Source organism: Octopus sinensis, unplaced genomic scaffold, assembly GCF_006345805.1.
Source record: "Octopus sinensis unplaced genomic scaffold, ASM634580v1 Contig04552, whole genome shotgun sequence".
Lineage (NCBI taxonomy): Eukaryota > Metazoa > Mollusca > Cephalopoda > Octopoda > Octopodidae > Octopus > Octopus sinensis.
This window is the reverse complement of record NW_021827557.1, coordinates 7,815-27,964: the sequence shown is the minus strand read 5'-3', so window position 1 is coordinate 27,964 and position 20,150 is coordinate 7,815. Positions and strand designations below refer to the sequence as shown.

At 40.2% G+C, this 20,150-nt stretch overlaps 1 protein-coding gene across 1 annotated transcript; it reads left to right on the top strand.

Moving 5' to 3' along the window:
- Nucleotides 1–2,896: 2,896 nt before the first annotated feature.
- On the top strand, nt 2,897–19,789 carry LOC115227551 (the record flags this gene model as incomplete). Its single annotated transcript, XM_029798347.1, has 3 exons — nt 2,897–2,968; nt 4,583–4,752; nt 19,452–19,789. Coding segments are annotated over 3 exons (565 nt in total), but the record flags the coding sequence as incomplete, so codon positions are not given.
- Between the last annotated feature and the right edge of the window lie 361 nt (nt 19,790–20,150).

The following is a 20,150-nucleotide window of genomic DNA, read 5'->3' as shown; positions in this document are numbered from 1 at the left end:
AAGAACCTTATAACTATTTAACGATCCTATATTCGTTGGCTAATAATAACTTACAAAAACCGTATAGTTAAGAACTAATAATGAAATAATGAAATACATATCTTCAAACAACTAAATACTTATACAATGAAATTATTAATCCGTAGTTAGTTATATAGTACAATAAATACTACGAATATATTTATCAATGAAAAACACTGAACAATAGTCAATTGAAAACAGCTATATAAAAGGTATATAAAGAACAAACAAAGTCAACCATTAGAGATATTTATGAATATATAAATAGCTTAAAAAAAAACATAATAAACACACAAATATCCTTAACTCAGTTATAGTCCAAAGATTTAATTACCAAATTATTTAACTAAAAATCGTTATTATATATTAGATTTATGTACACATCTAATAATTATAAATATTTAAAAATAATAACTAAATAATTATCAACAAATATTGTGATTAAAGACTAAAATTTAAGGTATCAATAAATGTATAGACATGAAACCTAACTTTAAAAAATCGTATTACTATTAACGATCTATATATCTCTTTGGCTAAGTAAAGTCTTACAAATAAACGTAGAGTTAAAAATCTAATAATTATATACAAACTTCGATAACTGAATCATTACATACCAATCAGTATTTATATATAATACCAAATTATAAAATAAGACTTATTAAAATATTTTAAATTTTTTAATTTTAAAATCTTAAATAGAAATAGATTACTTAGCTTTGCAAGGCTTTGTGATGAACATATATATATATATACGTACATACATACACACACACACACACACACACCACATACATATATATATATATATATATATTATATATATATATTATATATATATACATATATATATGTATGTATGTACGTATGCTTGAATATGCCAACAATATCGCTTCATACATTGATTACATAATAAATTTTAATTAACTTGAACAATATTTTTCAAGCAATGAACAATTTTCATCAAAACAGTGATATAAGTCGTCGACTTAAAACTTGTTGCAAAGCTGCATGATAAACAACAGTACCACAACCATCACCACCATATCTGCCATACACACACCGTTTAGCATTTTTCTTCAGTGTTCAGTCTCTCTTTCTCTCACATGGCCACTCTTTCTCTCTCCCCCCTCTCTCTCTCTCTCTTCAACTGCCACCATCAACACTACTACTTTTAATAAAATCATTATGAACACTTCCTAAATTTCTTTGACTTTCTTTCTCACCTCTCTTTTTCTATTTCTTTCTGTCTGTCTGTCTGTTTCTCTCTGTCTTCGCCACCGTCCTCAACCTCTCTATGCCTACTATTACTCTCACTCCAGTATGAGCAATAGAAGACGTGTTAAGGAATAGTGAGAGTTGGAGTGGGCGAAGTGTGACAAACTAACACACAGAAATGAGTTTTCGCATTTCTTATACTATATTATATTACATTATATATATCACCGTGATCACCGTCAGCGACCAGGCTATCAGATGTTGCCTCACATCGCTGGTCACAATGCGCTTCAAATGACACCACCCCGCTGGCTAAGCGAGCAGGCCAACAGAAGAAAGAGTGAGAGAAAGTTGTGGCGAAAGAGTACAGCAGGGATCGCCATCACCCCCTGCCAGAGCCTCGTGGAGCTTTAGGTGTTTTCGCTCAATAAACACTTACAACGCCCGGTCAGTGAATCGAAACCGCGATCCTACGATCGCATATTCTCAAACACATATTCTCTTAAATAGATATATGTATACTGTATGTATACATACATACATATACATAAACATTTATATATATATACACTCACACACATATCGGAGATAAATGGGCGAAACTACACAGACATTCCGAACTCCAAATGAAGAGGCAATTTAGCTGCAAATGATCCGAGAATCTTGCTTTGTCCTGTTTGCTGTTGTCGTGCCATCGTCCTTTGCCCCGCATGTTGCATTTTGTCGGTTTCCGTTTGTTGTGTTCTTTCTGTGCTACCTTTGATTTATCCAAGCAGTGTTACGTACAACTGTATACATTGTAAAAAAGATTCCCCTTGAATATCATGTACGACTCTCATCCTCTTACTTCCGCTATACCTTTTTCTCTCTCTCTCCCTTTCATTCTTTCGTCCTTCTAATTTCTTTCTCCTCTCTCCTATTCCTTAGTCACTCTTCCCTCTTGAACTCCTCCCCTCTCCTATCACGTAAATACTGTCCGCTTCAGGCGTTGTCGTCCTTTTTCGACTGGCCGCCTTTGAGGTCGGTCGCGCCCGTCTGTTCTGTTCTGTCCCGCCGCCCACCTAGTTAAGATTTTTCCATTTCTTCTTTCCTTGCGCTAACTTACTACATTCGGCTGATGGTCGAAAGACCCTTTTTGTTTCGTCTTATTTTTGTTGTAATTGTATAATTATTTTTATTTTGTTGTATAGTCGAAAGGCGTTTGTCCATTGTATATATGTAATTCTATTTCATATTTTACGTTCGTCCGATTGCCGAAAGACTCCGTTATTTACATATTTATTTTCATATATGTACATTCGTTGCCTTTCCCAGAGGCTTAATGTTTTTAGCTTAACTCCCTGGCCCAGCCGGTTTCGAGTGATATCGGAGGTAGGTTAGCGAAACGACGCAGACATTTCGGACTCCAACTGAAGAGGCAATTTGGCTGCGAATGCCCCCTGTGTCTTGTTTTTCCTGTTTACCGTTTTCCTGTTTCCCGCATTTTGTGTTTTGACGGTTTCCGTTTGTTGTGTTCTTTCTGATCTACCTTCGATATATATATATATATATTTATATATACCATCAGCAAATCACAAATCCGACAGAGAAGCACACTACAAGTTACAGAGTAGAAGTATATTTAGATAAATATAATTATGTCCCATATTTTCCGTAGACTAAGTGGTTTTCGTGAATTAGGGACTAAAGACACAGTAAAGCTAAGCACTTCATGGATGCGACACCTTGGGTAACCCTGTAAACCGGCAATAACTATTTTTATCTAAATATTTATATATATAGTATTAGTATTTTTATCTAAATGTATATATGTATATGTAGTAATAGACAGTTTAAGTATATATTAACTAAATTTGACAGAAATTGATGGGTGAGCGTTTGGCCAATCGGACTTGCAAGGAGACGAGTAAGCGTTGATATGTTGGTTCAATTCATACTGAAGTTAGCTCATCATTTGCTTATATCTAAAAATTGTCACTTCAAATTGGAGAATAAATATTATGATATATTATACGGTTATTATTATACTATGAGTCTTACATAGTAGCTTTCTGTTCTTAACTTAAAATACCTTTCGTGTTTGTTTACAAAAATATTATATGCTTTATTAGACAGTTTAAGTATATATTAACTAAATTTAACTGAAATTGACGGGTGACCACTTGGCCAATCGGATTTGCAAGGAGCATCAATATATTCCTACGCAGGTGTGTAAGTAGACACACAACAGGAGCCACTCCTACTATAAATTATTCCTATGACATTAAACGATACTATGCCCAACTACACACATAGATAAACATCCACAACCACACACACACACACACGTGCTATCATTACACACACACGCACACAGACCTGCACGCACGCACATACCCACACATACAAACACATACTTCCTTCTCTTAAACTCTCCTGTCTTTGAAAAAACATTTTCTTCACCCATTCCCTTCGGTCAGTTCAATATGTGACCGCGGGTGTATCGTTGGCGATTTTCTTTCTCCGTCTTCCCTTCCTTGGATCTTTCCTTTTTCTGTGTTTCTGACTAAGAGCTCCGCTCGAAACGTTGATTCCTCCTTCTTTCTTTCCTTTCATATATATATATATATGTTTCTTTATTTTTTTAGATAGGCATGTTTCTTTATTATAAATATATTACCCAAACATACATGCATGACCTTAGCAAACTTCAGTAGCAATGTAGCCCTCGCTCCGAGCAAGTCATTGAACTAGTGTCTATAATATTTACATACTGACAGGACGACACATGATATATACATCATAATTGAGGCCCTATAAACAAGAGGCCTCTACACAACTGCTCAGTGTGCCCGTAACTTAAAACTGCAATGTTAACATACTGTTGATTTCTGTTTGATATAATCCTTTTAAGTCTCTCTTCTCGGCTATGATGCTTTAAAGTGTCCTTAACTCATTAGCGTAGCTACGGTTGGGGGGGGGGGGGTCCGCCACTGGCAGCACTTACAAAGGAGCATCACATTTGAGTCTGCTATAGGCAATATGTACTTTTGTGGGGTCCGGGGCAGCAAACGGAAGGGCTGCTCCGGGCGGGACACACTCTGGATACGCTAGTGTCTCAACTGTAACTTATGTAGCGTCTACATATACAGGAATCGCATATTTTTTATTTCTTATATGTGCGCGAATTTCTGCAATTTTAAGATTGCAAATGTGATATATAGTATCTCTTGTTAGCTACATCAAGGGATTCTATATCAAGAGATTCTCTCGAAATATAGAATCTCTTGTTGATTATATGTGAGATCTTGTAAGATTGAATGTGTTTTCAATAACTGTTTTATTTTAATGCTCATTTACAAAGAAACTGTTTCGATGTTATCAATTTAGGATGTCCACCACAGTTGTATGGTAAAGACTGTATCAATGAATGTCATTGTTCTCGAGCGGAATCATGTCACGAAATTACTGGAAAGTGTGAAGGTGGCTGCGAAGATGGATGGTATGGAGAGAATTGTGACAAGCGAACATATGGTAAGTACATATTTGTTCAGGGTATGAGGGTACTTAGATACTTACATGACTTTCGGACAGGATGTACCCCGGCCATGACTAACCTAGTAGCAGCACTAATAAAACATTTAATCATGCTTCATGTTACAGTCATGTTTTGGGCACCATAGCCCATGCGAGTAAAGAGTTATTGTTGGCAGAGATTTATCCGGGTGTATTTGATTTACCTGGAATTTGTTCGGGATATTCATCCGGGGAATGTCTGAATAACATGAGATCTTTTTCTTCTTTTATGTGTCTTGGCATGATGTTAAAGAAAGCAGGGCCAGTTGAGGTGAAGTGCTTCTGTCTTAGTGTTGTAATCGCGAGGACGATTTTTGTAGAGGGCGAATGGCATTGGGTCCAAGTCTAGGGTGAACTTTACAGTTGATAACAACACTGTTTGAACAATATTGGAATATTTTCCACCTTATACGAAAGATATAGCGCTCATGGTGAAGTTGGAGGGAGTAAAGTTTGTGTTTCTGGAGCCGATCCCAGTATTCAAGCCCTGACATGTCTTGCTTTTTCTTTGATTGATCTCTGGGGTGCTTCAATTTTTATGATATTTACTTTCATGTCGAGAGACCAAAGCGCACAACGGTATTCTAGGTACTGTAGATGAGGACGGGCTTTGGTAGGGAAGAGAATGTTAATAGTAGGAGCATTCTGAACCTGAAAATTCTTAGGATCCAGGAGCACAACATACGGATCATGTCAGTTTTGTTGTTTATGTGGTCACTCTATTCTAAGTTATTATCGACTGTTATTCCGAGGTCCTTACAGTGATTGATACCACTAAAGGTTTCATGTAAGAGAACAGTATATAGCAGCTTCTGTGCAGCCACTTTTCCGAAGTGAATTAATTCAAATTTTTGGGGTCTGTGAATATTTCATGGAATTAATTGTAAACTTATTGGGTTATTCCCGAAAACTTTACACAAAAGCCTGAAAGCGTAGATTATGTTTTGTCTGTATCAAATGATAGTTGCTCATCTACTCTTCATTGAAAAGTGAAGGAAATTAGACTACGATGATTACTTAATGCACTTTATATATATCATTTATTTACTTGAAGGCGGCGAGCTGGCAGAAACGTTAGCACGCCGGGCGAAATGCGTAGCCGTATTTCGTCTGTCGTTACGTTCTGAGTTCAAAATTCGCCGAGGTCGACTTTGCCTTTCATCCTTTCGGGGTCGATAAATACAATACTAGTTTCGCACTGGGGTCGATGTAATCGACTTAATCCCTTTGTCTGTCCTTGTTTCTCCCCTCTATGTTTAGCTGCTTGTGGACAGTAAAGAAATTTATATCATTTATACTTTATGCACAATTCTATAGACTTAATACACAGCACCCATAAAATAAATATTTACTCTTATTTTTGCATTTATCTCCAAAACGGGGAAAGTTTTACATTTTAAATTTTACATGGTCACAATTTCATATCTAGAAAGCAAAAATTTATATTAAAAAAAATTATTTTATATATAAAATATTGGGCCCACATTTTCACAGTGGTAAACATTTAATGCAGTATGGCACACTCTGAAAACCATATCGTTGGTAAATTATACGGCAAGGCTATGGGTCGGAGCCAATACACATTTCAATTTGCGCACACTTTTCAATCCAATTCTTCTTTGCAGAATATGTCCTTCGTGTAAGTTTTCCCGTTTCTTTTCCTTTGTCATTGTTGATAACTTTAACATCAGATAATCTGAGAGCCATTACGAATGCAACATATACCTGACCGTGACAAGTTTAGGCAAGAACAACCCCACTTTATCAAAAATGTCTGCCCTTGTGATTTATTGATAGCGATTGCATATAACAGGCGAACAGAAACTGGTTTCTTTCTAAGGTGAATGGCAAGATTAGGATGCGCATGCGTCAAGTTATAGGTGATATAAAAAACTTAGTTCAATTATAAAAAAAGTACTTTCCACTATGCACCCAACATCACCACCACCACCACCACCACCACCATCATCCCTCTCTGTCTGTCACTTTCTCACCCACTCACTCACTCACTCACTCACTCACTCTCTCTCTCTCTCTCTCTCTCTCTCCTCTCTGCCTTTCCTTAATCTCACTACCAGAACATCACTCCGCTAAAATTTTATTCCTAACTCTCCTCTATATCACTACCTTCAACTTTCTTTTTTAACCACGTAATAAATATTACGTTCCCCTCACCACATGTCATGGACGCTTCTCCCTCTGTCTTTTCTCTCTCCCTCTTTTTCTTTCTCCCTCTTTTTCTTTCTCCCTCTTCATGCCTCACTCCTCACCTTATCCTCCTTTTCTCTCTCCGATTTCTTCCTTTTGTTCTCTAATTCCCTTCAACTAATCAAGTGAAAGCTTTACAATTATGTTCCTCCAATCGCATATCATGGAGGTTTCTCTCGCCTTCCTTTTCTCTCTCTCCCCTTTTCGTCCTCCTTTTCTCTAATCACGTGAAAGCATTACTGATGGGCTAAGTACCCTAATGACAAGCAGAATTATTATAAGATTTATCATCGCTTAGTTGCATATTGTATTTTTTTCACCCATTGGATAACAGCGAGCACATCCAACTGGAGGTTTGTTTGGTCTCCTACACTGTCGATGACCTTCAAAATCTTTCAGTCATAGGCGAAAGTTTTTATATTGGTGAGTTTGATAACGTCAGTGGTGCCACAAAAGTAAATAACAAAGAGAAATGGATCCAATACAGGGCCTTGAGGAATTCCAATAATGACAAGTGCTGAGCTTGATCGAACACCATCGAACACCACATGCTGGGTCCGTTCATCAGGAAACACTTCTAAAATTTCCCTCTGATTTCTGTGTTGGATAGTTACTTTGACAGTATAATGTGATCAACTTTATCGAAAGCCTCGCTGAAGGCAAGATAAATGGCATCGGCAATGGAACCCTCAGGACATTTAGGGTGTGGTCAAAATGATGCAAGCGCTGTCTTAGGAAGCCGCTGCTGGTGCTAAAAACATATTGTATGGAAATAAGTCCACAAACTTAAGGGAAGTGACATCATACTCGAGACCTCACCCCTCTCTCAAATAATTCGCTGGGAGTAATTTTTTTACCTTTTTGAAAACTGGGACAATCGATTTTCAGCAAAATAACCAACGTCCAGTAATTTTATTCAGAGAATAGTTAGAAATAATACAAATTCATGTCATCACCCCCCCCCCCCCGAACTCTAGTGGGAAAGCTATCGGGACTCACACCTGAGTTGCTTTTAATTTTGCTTCTAAGTGCTCTGATATCCAGGACGTCAAGAGATATATTGAATAGGGTGTGCAGGAGGTTTACTTCACAGATGCTGTCTAGATTAACCATACTTGCATTGCTGAGAGCAGAGCAGTATTGCTTCTGCAGAATCTCACCCATGGCTTTTCGCTCACTAAAGAGAATGTTGTCCTCATCAATCAAAGGTTCAGCGAATGTTACAGCGACCATTTTCTCTTTGGCAAAGGAGACGAACACTTTGGGATTGAATCGATTTATATAAGATTGCATTACTTGATTCGAGAAAAACTCTATCAGTCAAGTACGCCTGTCGCTGATGCCAATACTTTAGTCGCTCGATTTTTGACTCATCCTTTTTAGTTTTTTAATTAGGGTTTTTATATATTTTTTGCTTGTTTATATTTAGTTTGGCTCATGGACTGTAATGGAGAATATCATAGATATATATTTGTGACAGTGTCCTCAAAGAGCTTCCAGGATACATTGATGCTGTTTGAAACGAGTGAATAAGCGAAAGGCGAGTCAATGAGTGAACGATCCTGAGTGATTGCATTCCATTGTGAAGATCCATGCGGTCAAAGAGTGTTCTGGTGAGAAATCAGACTTGTTATGGTCAGAAAGAAGAGTCTTTTTCCTCTGCAATATTACAGACAGTGTCAGTGTGGTTACTAAACGTTAAGTCCAATAGGTTTTTGCTGAAGCTCGTTGGCTCTCGCATGAGTTGGAAAAGGAAACATTAGTCAATAAAGTGACTCCACTGTTGAGTTGTCTTGGACTGAATTGCTTTCAAGTTATAAATAGACTAGTCAACGCAGGGGAAATTGAAGTCGTCTACCATTAAAATGCTACCAGATTGACACTGTTGAATAAAAGATTTAATAATGTTGAGTCATTCTTTTAAGAAGAGTAAAGGCTCTTGGAATGGCCTGTAAGACCCTAATTATAACAAAATCATTGGGATTTGTTATACGTATGGTGCATGAAACATCCGTAGTGGCTCGATTACATTTTTTCAACGGTCCCGAAAGAGACTTATGTTTTAATGTCAGCGAGGGACCAGTTTATGGACTGGGAGTAACGACAAAGGGACAGTATGACAGTCAAGACATTTATCTGAATCTCTTTTGCCAGGTTTCGGATGGATAAGAAAGAATAATTTGTCTGGTTAAGGAATATTTGGTGGATAAAGCTGTGGTTACATTGACGGTTTTGTCGTTTGTTTGTTTTGTTTTTGTTGCTACAGGATTTTCTCCAGTTTACTGGGTTGTTGAAAAGGTTTGTGCTGGGTCTGTTGATTTTATTCTTGTTTCAGATGGATGGTTTCTTATTTCTTTACTTGTGGGAAAACCTCGTGTTGGTAGTACTGCACCTGAATATGGCTTTATGAAGCTTGTGATGTTGACTAGGAGTGTTGTTTTGATTGTACGTCGGATCCCGGGAAGATGTATTAGCGTACAATATTGCTGTAGAAATATCTTGTGTTGGGGACAGCAGTAGATATTAGGGGTACGATTTCATTTGGGTCTTAGTTGTGCTTCTGTTGTAGCAAGAGTGCTATGTTTGGAGTTCTGTGAATTAAACACTTTGCTCCAGGCTGGTGGTTGAAATAGCGGTCACCATACGGGCAATCTCGCTCGTAAAGAATAGCGTCATATTTTTGGATTTCGACTAAAATATGTGGAAAGGGGGGCAGTGGACTAAATAAAATTGGGCTTCGTAAAGGTTTGACTTACTTGAGGTCAGATTGGCGACACTGCTCGTGACCTCGCTCCAATTTACGTAAGAGCAGAGTGTCCCTCCCCCACCCTTGTTGGCATGGGAAAATATCCAATCACACCCAATCTATGAGACCTGAGGTCATTAAGGAAGCGATCTTGCTTCCAGTCTGACCCCAGGCATCGTAAACTTAAACATCCTACAGTGAGTGTATCTAACAAAAAGCTTACCTTTGTTGGGGAAGGGATCTCCCTTCTCAGTCTCGTCCGTGTATTGCGGGGATTCTTTGGTTAGGCCGTCGTACATGGACGGACAGAAGTCCTTTCTGGGAGAGCCTATGTCATGAGGGAATGGAGAAATTTATGCTATCTATGCAATAAATTTGTATTCCCTCGTGTAGGATGGTAAACTGTTCTTTGTAAAGTTCTGCAATCGGTATGTCTTGGAGTTCATCTGCAAGGAATTCATTCTTGTCCTTTATTGTCACTAAACTGAACCTCGCTACAGTTGGGAAGAGGTGGGGAGGATTCTTTTTTATGACTGGGAGGGGTAGATTAGGCTGTTTTCTTTTACTTTTGTGTTAGGTTTGGCGTGGGGGACTATCGTGTGTGTCTGAAAGGCAAGATTTTCTCTTGATGGTACTAGGAATAGAGGGACACTCTGCTCTTACGTAACATGCTTTCCTCTCCAATCTGGATAGTTTCTGCAATTTCTGCGAGGTGGGCAAAGGCTGCTTGAATGATTGTTTAGATCCCCTGGCCTTTCCAGTTTTATTGCTCAATTTTAGTGGCTTCGAGGATCGATATTTTAACCTCTAATCGCATAATGTGTACTGCGCAAAGCCAGGTAACGTCTATCCCGGGAGGAATTTCTCCCACCGTTATTTTGGCAGTGGGCCTTCCTAAGTAGATTGGTAGCAGCACTACCTCAGTTATTTTAATGGTTTTATTGAGTGTTGCCTGGCTTTTCCTCACTTTTGAAATGCACAACAGTTGTTGAAAATCTCTTCCCTCTTGTTAGAAATGTAATGTCTGACCAAATATGTTGTAGATATTTCTCCAAGTCTTCTTTTGCGGCCTTTTCTAATTTTTCTCCATCGCCACGAAACTTTTGTACACCATTATTTTTCTTGTATTATTTTCTTTTAATTTACTGGAGAGGGTAATTTTCAACTCGTGTCCTCCCCTTTGAAACATTCCATTGTGTTTGTTTCGTGCATCCGGTTCAACGTTTTTTCCACGAGATACCTGCTACAGCAGCGAAATTTGTTATCTTCTTCACCTGTTCTGGTTGGCGATCTTCAAAGAAGACCTTACCTGTCGGCATGTTAAGCATGCTATCCATTGTTTTAAAATGTGTTTCCCTCAACAGAGTAGAGACTCATGGTTTGGGAATTAAAAATTCCCATAAATGGCACAAAATATAGCAAACTTAACAATTTTCCCTCCTCAAACGAGCGGAAAATATGTTCGAAAAGTCTGCAAACGCAGAACGTAGACAATATTGTAACAAGAAAAAGAAAACTCAGATAAGTTCAAACAAAAGACAATCCTATAATGCAAACCTCACGTATGAGATAAACCAATCCAAGGCAAACTTGCGCTAAGAATAATTATTTTATTCGCGCCACAATAGGCAAACATAGACGGGACGATACAAAATGGACACGGGGTCGGAACAGACAGCACAAGTGGGGACATAAAATACAGAACAATGAATGGAATGATTATATTACAAATGAGGATGAACGTCTTAGCTGAGCCCCACCCAAAGCCAATCACGTTTTACTGTTCATTTACAATTTTCGAATTATTAATCGTTTAAAACCATTTTACTTATTTTTTCCTTTACCATATAAAATATAGCGCGAGTTCGTTGTTTTCTACCACCGGAAGGAAGGAGTCACACCTCACCACCAACTCCAGTGAAGCTATGTCTGATTTGAAAGTTTCGTTTACTGTATTGTAGTTTTGTTTGTCTTTTAAAATGGATTTCGTGTATGGTGCACAGTCTTGGGGTAGTTTTACTCTAATGGTGTTTTTAAAATTTTATTACACTTTTTCAATTGATATATTATTCTGTATGTCATTATGCATGCTGCGTTTTTTTTCTCGTGGTTTGTCTGTGTTGTGCATCTGCGTGTGAGATTTCGGGAGTTCTTTTGCGGCGGGGATGGTAGCAGTGGTGTATACTGTGTGAGTGCGTTGTTCTGTGTCTTGTTTGTCTGGTGTGTGTCTTGTTTCTATGTACAACCCTTCTTTTTTACATTGTTGTGTGCTTTTCAGTGTTGTGTTGACTCTTTCTCTCTTTTCCCTTCACTGTACTTCTCCTCAGAATCCTCACTTATGTCCTGGTATATCTGACTCCGCTGCTTCTTGTGTCTGTTCCACCATCTTCGCGGCACTCTCAGGCTCGCTCCGGCTCTCGGCTGCATCTCTCTCTCCTTATACATTTTTGGGGCAGTTCTTTTTGATGTGCCCCTTCTGGCCACAACAATAACAGGTGGGAGGTCTCCCTTCCACTGTTACCGTCAGTTTTCATCTCATCTGGTAATTTTATATCAAGGACCTCATTTAGGTCCAATTGGGTGGCCTGGATAATTAATTCCAAACCCTAACCCCGTCAATTCAACTGTTGTGTTCTGGTTGCTTGGACAACTTTCGCCTCTTCCTTCGTGTTAGTAAGTATGGCTGTCGCTATCCATATTTCCGTTATCACTGGTGGAATCCCGCCAATCCTCACTCTAGAGATACGTTTCCCTAGGTACGTTGGCTGGAGTACCATTCTTCCGTTCGTATTAGTACAGTGGAATGTTCGACTGCCACCTCTTGGGAAGCAAATCTTAACTCCAGAGTAATGTATTACCTTCTTCTGGTATAAAAGGAGATGTCTCCTCTTATTATGTCTAGGCATTTTTCTAAGGCATCTTCCGGTGCCATCTCGATCTTCTTTTCCTGCACATAACCGTACCCTTTCTCACTCTTTCGGTTCTTTCTCCTGGAAGGGTCAACTTTGCGTTCGACCCCTCCCTTTCTATCAGTTGCATGCAGTCGCACAATGCCTCTCCGTCAATAATAACCTCTCACTTTTCCAACTGCCTCACTGTGTTTCCTTTTTGTGCCACAGACGCGTAGCTTCCACTTCGCGCTCCCTCGCACTCGACATCCATTTCAGAGATTTTTTTCCGCCCCAAATGGGAGGAAAATATTGGAAAGAAAAAAAGCACCAGACTGTTGAATAAGTTATGCGTTTTGAAAACAAACAGTAACACCTGGACAAAAGATTTCCGAAACTTCAACAATTCTGGGCAAGAAACTTCGAACAAAATCACACTCACAATGTTAAGAGATGACTGTAACAACTTGCGCTAATAATAAAGTGATTTTTTATTTCCCACAAAGGGAAAACAAAGAAGGGGACATCACAATCTGATTGGATGTTCAGATGAACGAATGATTGTAACAACAAAATGAATTTTAAAATTTACAGAATTATATAAAACGAATGATGGGACAGACAGGAATACATTACGGCTGGAGTGGAGATGCGGGTTCATCTCGGACCTCACAAGTCCCGCCTCGCCACGTGCCTGAGACTCGTCCTGTGTCGCATTCAAGAGGTAACATTCATACGCAACATTCGCGCAATATTCTTCCATCGATTATGAAAGGTTTTCGTAGACAGGCATTTTCTCTCTAGCCTTATTTTCTTTTTAAGGTGAAAGGTGAAGTAATTCACCAATTCAGGGCCAGAGATGAAGATACTTGAATTTAACTCTTTCAATCTCGTCTTCCAAATCACCTCTCTCGCAATTGCTACTACAATGAGAAAACAATTCTTACCTTCTTTCGATAGGAAATCAGGCGGGTGAGTTGTCAATATAGACTCAGTCGATAGCTGAACTCTTCCTGCACTTCACAAGAGTTGTTCAGCCTAAACCCACACGTCTGACAACATCAAACACTGAGCAATAGCGTGCGGAACGGTTTCCCTTTCCCGCTCACATACTGGACAGGTCGATGGACCGTGGCCACCATGCCTTGTGAGCTTGTCCGGAACAGGTAAGGCTTCTCGGTGACACTGCCATGCCTGAGACTTCTGAAAGTTGTCCAGGGTCTTCGGCCCGAATGTACGTTGGAACAGACTGGCCAGCTGATTATCATCGAGACCTAGGTTTCCCCTCAGGTTTCGTCACATTCCGCTTCTACAAGCCCTCTATAAAAAGATGCGGTGGAACCACTACCACAGGCATTGCTCGAGCGATGGAATAGCAAGAGAGCCATATGACACTCCGTAAACCATGTGCCCAACTTCGATCATCGATAAACCAGGTTTCGCGTCCACCGAAACTAGTGAACTTGGGAACCATCCGTTTCGCCAGCGGCAACCACACCCATTCACCATCCAGTTAGAGCCACAGATGACCCAACCTCAGCGCATGTCTGTGCTTCAACATCCAAGGCATCCCTAGACCACCCTTTAACGGTTGTTGGCAGCAAATAGAGCGTCTCAGAAGCGTTTTCGAGCCCTTCCACAAGAAGTGGAAGCGTTGTCTTTTCAGCTTGATCAACCACGAATCAGGACAAGGAACGACAGTTAGGCGGTAGGTGATGGACCATGCGATGAACACGTTGGCCACCTCCACACGCCCTTTCAAGGATAGCCACCGCCAAGACCAGGTCTTGACTATGTGGGTCACCCTGCTCAATACCTCGGCCTAGTTCTTCTCTATTTGAAGGTCTGGTCCGAACCAAACTCCTAGCAAATTAATCGGACCTCCGTCCAACGTCCCACGAAGCTATCAGGAGGCATTGATTTGCCTCTCCGGGTGCCGAGCTGCAAGCCGACTGACTTTTCACGAGAGGCGCGGCAGCCCGGTGAGGAAGTCCGTTAGGTCCCTCCTACTATCCGGTCCGCCCACTCGCCCCGAAAAGCTGGGCGAAGTGCTCCTGAAAATCCTCACACATATTCTCGGGTTCGTCTATCAACTTATAACGTTGGGTCATGAAAGATCGGATTGTGGCATCATTACCACGTTGAGCTTCCACCACTAGGGCCCATCCCGCGGCCTTGATTCCCTCACAAACCACAGCACGAAGCCTATTCCTGACAATGCAACTCATGTGTTTGGCTTCGAAGTGCTGATTTAACGCCAGTCTCCTGGCCTTAACCTGAGCCACAGAGCCAGTTTTCATTGCTGTGTCTAAGTTTGTAACTAATGCTGATTCCCTCCGAGCCTCTCTAGCCACTAAACCTATGCTATATGTAATAGACTCAAATTTAATGGCTCGCTTGAGGACAGAGCACCATTTATTATTAATAATGGATCTGGTTAATGCCCTCTGAATTAACGACTAATTCGCTCTCTGTACTCATTATGCTTCAAAAGGAACGTATGAAGTTTCTAGTAACTGGGACCTCTACTATATAGCTTATCTATGGCAAGCTTACAGGTGACCATTTTATGATCACTGCAGCTGACCGGATGAAACTGTAGACAGCTAGCTATATTCCTATCTGCTTTTCTAATTAACACTCTAAGTACGATCTGGAATATCCGTCGCTGCTTGACAATGTCCACTTTGGAAGGTTCGGAAATTCCAGCCTATATGGATCTGCCAGCTCGAAGCGTCTTAGTAGATCCTGGAAGCAGGGATTACCTTTTCTATCTGTGCACGGGCCAACATAATCTACACTAAAGAATGTGATGTATCTAGAAACTTCTCCAGATTCCGAAAATATTCGCTTTGCCCAGTTGTTGTGGGTGCATAAATTGCAACCAGTCTGATAATCTTACCACGGCTGAACGTCAAGTCCATGACGACCAGCCTACTTTCTGGATCTGAAAAAATTAACTTTTTCTCAGAAACCCGGTTTCTTTTAAATAGTACCAACATCCCGCTTCCGCTAGAAGGGCAGCTCGGAGAGAAAAAACTCCCGTAACCATCCAACAGCGGGAGCATATCTCTTGGCCCCCTTAACCGGGTTTCTGTAGAAACAATAACATCCAAATTACGCGACCTGATGTCATTAAGGAAGCGACCTTGCTTCTGGCTTGAAACTAGGCCACGCACATTCATACAACCTACATGAATGTAGGTTGTATAAATGTATAAATGTAGAAGGACTCCCCTTCGTCCTCTTTTTCTTTCTCTCAGGCTCGTGGGTTTTTTTTACATAGGCCCCTCGTAGATATATGGAAAATAGATCATCCTGAGAGGGTCAGGAAAAAATTCGAACTTCATCTGTCCGTAATCCTTGCAGCCTATCCTGTAGATGAGAAAGTCTTTTGATGACGTTTTTTCTACTCCTTTGGCAGATGAAATAGCTGCCAAACGGTTAATCAGTCTATTATTTGATGCCTTGATGGCCTTTTCGCTTTCATATTTCTCTCTTTGTTTCAGTGTGGTAAGGGCGGTCTGTGGTTTTTTCTTCTTTTTTAAAAAACAGTCGACAACCTTTATCGTCGCACTCTTCCTCTGGTTTTGATGGTAATGGTGTCGTCTCTGCTGATGTAACTGATGCTTCCACTGTCGATGTTCCTTCTCCTTTCTTTTCTTCCTGTGCTTCCTGCATTCGGACCTTATATGGCCCTTTAACCCACAGTTAAAACATCTTGGCTTCCTGCCTTCTACGAAGACGATCACCCTCTCCTCACCGATATTTATTATCTCTGGAATTTCTTCCAGCGTAGTGACATCTGCCCGAATCAACATGTTCACGCATTGTCCCTTCCAATTCACCTCCTCCACCACTGTGACCTGGAGAATGGTGATTTCTTCTTCCTGATTCATTATTATGGCTGCCACTAGCCAGGCAGCATCTACTTCTGGAGGAATATTTGTAATTTTTACTTTCGATGTTCTTCTTCCCATATATACGGGAAGAAGAACCACTTCCTCAGTTCCCAAAGTTTCAGAACAGTGCCGCCTGGCCACCATTTCTGATGTGAACCTCACTTCTACCGTTCCAAAACGTTTTCCTCTTATCATGTAAGTTATATCCGACCATATGGGCTTTGGGCATTTTTCAATAAATTTTTGCTGTTTTATCAATTCTTTTTTTCTCGACGTTGTAAGTTTTGTAGATTATTAACTTGGTCTATTGTTTCTGTTGGAGGGGCTACTTGTATTTCCGTCCCCGCCCATTTTTAACATAGACATAAGCTTTTTTAAGTTATTCTTCTCCATGTTAATTTGTCTCTCCTTCTTTCCTGATGTCTCTGCAAAGTTTAACTTCTTTGGCGACACCGTCGGTGTTTTTACTTCTTCACCTGTTAAAAAAACAGGCGTATCGATAACTAAATTATTTGGCGAATCCAGTTAACTCAATGGTGACTCCATTACGTTTTTCTTTATACAAAACGCCGAACACAGACAAATTTGGGCTTACGCCCGACAGAATTGGCTCAAAGCCGCACAGTTCAGCAATGACAATAATTCCCTCGCAGTGGGGGGATAGATAACAAGCTGCTTCAACGAAGCAATAAACAGTTTTTCAACTCTTCTGTGACAAAGGTAACTGCCACTGAAGCGTATTTTTCCCTTTGGTATAAAACGTTATGCTTTCTATTAATTTTTCCAGACATTCGTTCACCTCCTCCTGCATTGCATTCTCGAGTTTCTTACTTTTTTTTTGAAAAAGTTCTATAAATTATCAATCTGCTTTCCATCTTCACCTTGTTTTCCTCTGGTGGGGTCAACTTTGTGTTCGACCCCTTCCTCTTTACCATATCTTTCTGGAGTAAGTCTAAATTCCAATGCGGTTCATTGTGTTTCAGCATACACAAGACGACAGAACCCTGACTTCCCGTTGTTGTCGCATAACTCTTCATTTCGCTCATCCGTCACAGGTAACCAAATAAAGATCGCGCCACCCCCACAAAAACTGCTGCAAAGCAGCACAACACAGTCCTCAACACAAAACAATCCTCAACACGAAACAATCCTCACAAAATAAACTTGTGCTCGGAATAAAGGGGCTGACATAGAGGGGACAATACAAGAACATGTGGGGACATATAAGAAATTAAAAAAGGAACGAAAGTGCGTGTAACAATGAATGACAAAATGAAAATGAGAGATGAAATGAAGTATTCACAGCCCCCACCTCTGAGTCACTTCATTTTCACCTTTATTCATTTTCCCTTTTTGTACTTGGTGACTTTCAAGATATCAAAAGCGTACTCCTTTAGTAATTGCGTGTAATCTATGTTCCATGGTAATCTTTGAAATGTCTAGTTCGACTTCCCGCATTTTAAATCCTCCTTTGAATTTTATAACCTTTTCCCTCTGCTCCTCGTCCAACAACAGGCATCCTTGTTCGTTGTCGAACTTGCAAGTGTCCACCACTCTCATATTTTTCCACTTTTTTTTATTTCTTTACGCAGGTCCTTATTAGTATTATCTTACATAATAGCAAAGTTACTTCTTTTCTTTTTTCGGAAGGTGGGGAGGATGAACGGCTTGTGTCTGACTGCATTTTTTGTGGTGGGTAAGTTCAGTGTCTGTAGGGAGCGGGTGGGAGGAAAAGGGTGTGGGAGGGTGTTGGGTGGGGATGAGGTTCTATATTTATTTTACCTGGTTTCTTCCTTTTTCTTTTCCTTTTCTTGCCTGGTGTCACCCACTCGCCCTCCGCCTCCGCTGGTGGCGGCGGCGCTACTCCTTCTCCTGCTGGTTCCTTCCCTCTCCCCCTGTCTTGTAGAAGGCAGGTGCTCTAATGTGGCCTTTCTGGCCACATTTGCAGCGTCTGGGAATTCTAGCCACCGTCAAATACCACTGCTTCCGGCAACTCTTCCACTACTCCCCTCGATACCCGCATCACCATGTTTAGGGACTGCCCCCTCCAGCCTCATGCTTCCGTCCCAGTGGCCTGGGGAACCGCCATCTCCTCGTCGCTGCCGAACAAGACAGCGGTCGCCATCCAGGCCACGTCGATGTCTGGGGGGACTCACTCCTCGCTGACCCCCACGGAACGCCTTCCATGACACATCGGCAACATCACCTCTTCATCAGCCCTTAAGACTGTTGCCGCGCTCAAACCTACCATAATTACATAATTTGACTTCCTTCAAGACCGCCCCCAGTGCCTTCTCTACCCGATTCTTCTTCACGTCGTTGATCCCTTCTGCTTCCACCTAGACCGCCTTGTACGCCACCGCATATTCCATCCCATTAACGATAATACTCATTTGGGTCGCCGCCTCCACATTAGCTCCCTCCCCCTTATCACCCCTGAACAGTCCCTCCACTGGTTTCCTTCCACATTGCACCCCGACACCCTTGCCACCTCCACCACAAAGCAGCAAAAACCAAAGTGTTCAGCGAACAGAACAACAATATTTAAACCACAATACAACTGCAATGCAAACCAAATTCCTCAAAACTGAGAATAAAGACAACGTAAAAGTACTACCTGCTTTTATATCAAGTTGATACAATCAGTTTATCCCATCCCCCTCCGACTGATTTTTTATGAAAATTTAGTTTATAAATGTTAAGTGTTTGTCTTATAACTGCTATCTTCCATCTGGTACTTTGGGATGATACAAACTTGGTATATTTTATGTATATACTACATTTTTATTATTGTTATGTACAGAAAAGTGGAGCTATAGAAATATGTCACTTATTCAGAAAATACGCTTTCAAATTATATTAAAAAGAAACAACTTTGTACTAATTATTAATTCAGGCTTCTATATTTTTCAGTTAATATTGCTGAAGGTAAACAAACATATCAATCAAGTACTTATGGAGAGAAAGGAACACTAGTTTTCTTTAATGGAACATGTATGGACAGGAATGTAGGCATGACATCCGACAAGGCGGTTGACGGCAATTTTGATCCTGGAGTCATACATAAATCATGTGCACTTACTAAGATAGAAAAAGACCCATATTGGCAAGTGACGTTTGATAAGCCATACAAGATATCTCACCTGAGAATATACAATCGAATGGGAAACCGTAAGTATTGTTTAAAATGCTATTCCCGTTATTGTTGTTACTTAGTCTCATTTAGACCTGATTAAGCAGGACGATGACCAAGGGGGTTCCAACTGTGACCATCCTATCTTTTTTAAGACGGTGATGTGTGGTTTGACGGGAAGGTCAGTGTTGCTATTTTTAACAGTTCCAGCGGCACGTTACAAGCCCTGTCGGTTCAAATTAAGTTTGTTCATTTGCGTTCAAATAGTGTATATAATTATTATACAGTTAATTGAAAGAACATTTTAATAGTTGGTGAAATTTGAACTGTTTCCTCTCCACTACTGATTCTTTGAGAATGGAAAAAAATTTTTGTTTACATTTTACTTTGAACTTAAGAAGAGACAAACCCTATGATTGGTAGAAACTTGTATTGATTTAATAATATTGTGGCTGATCTATATTTGAGGGATGAGAAAT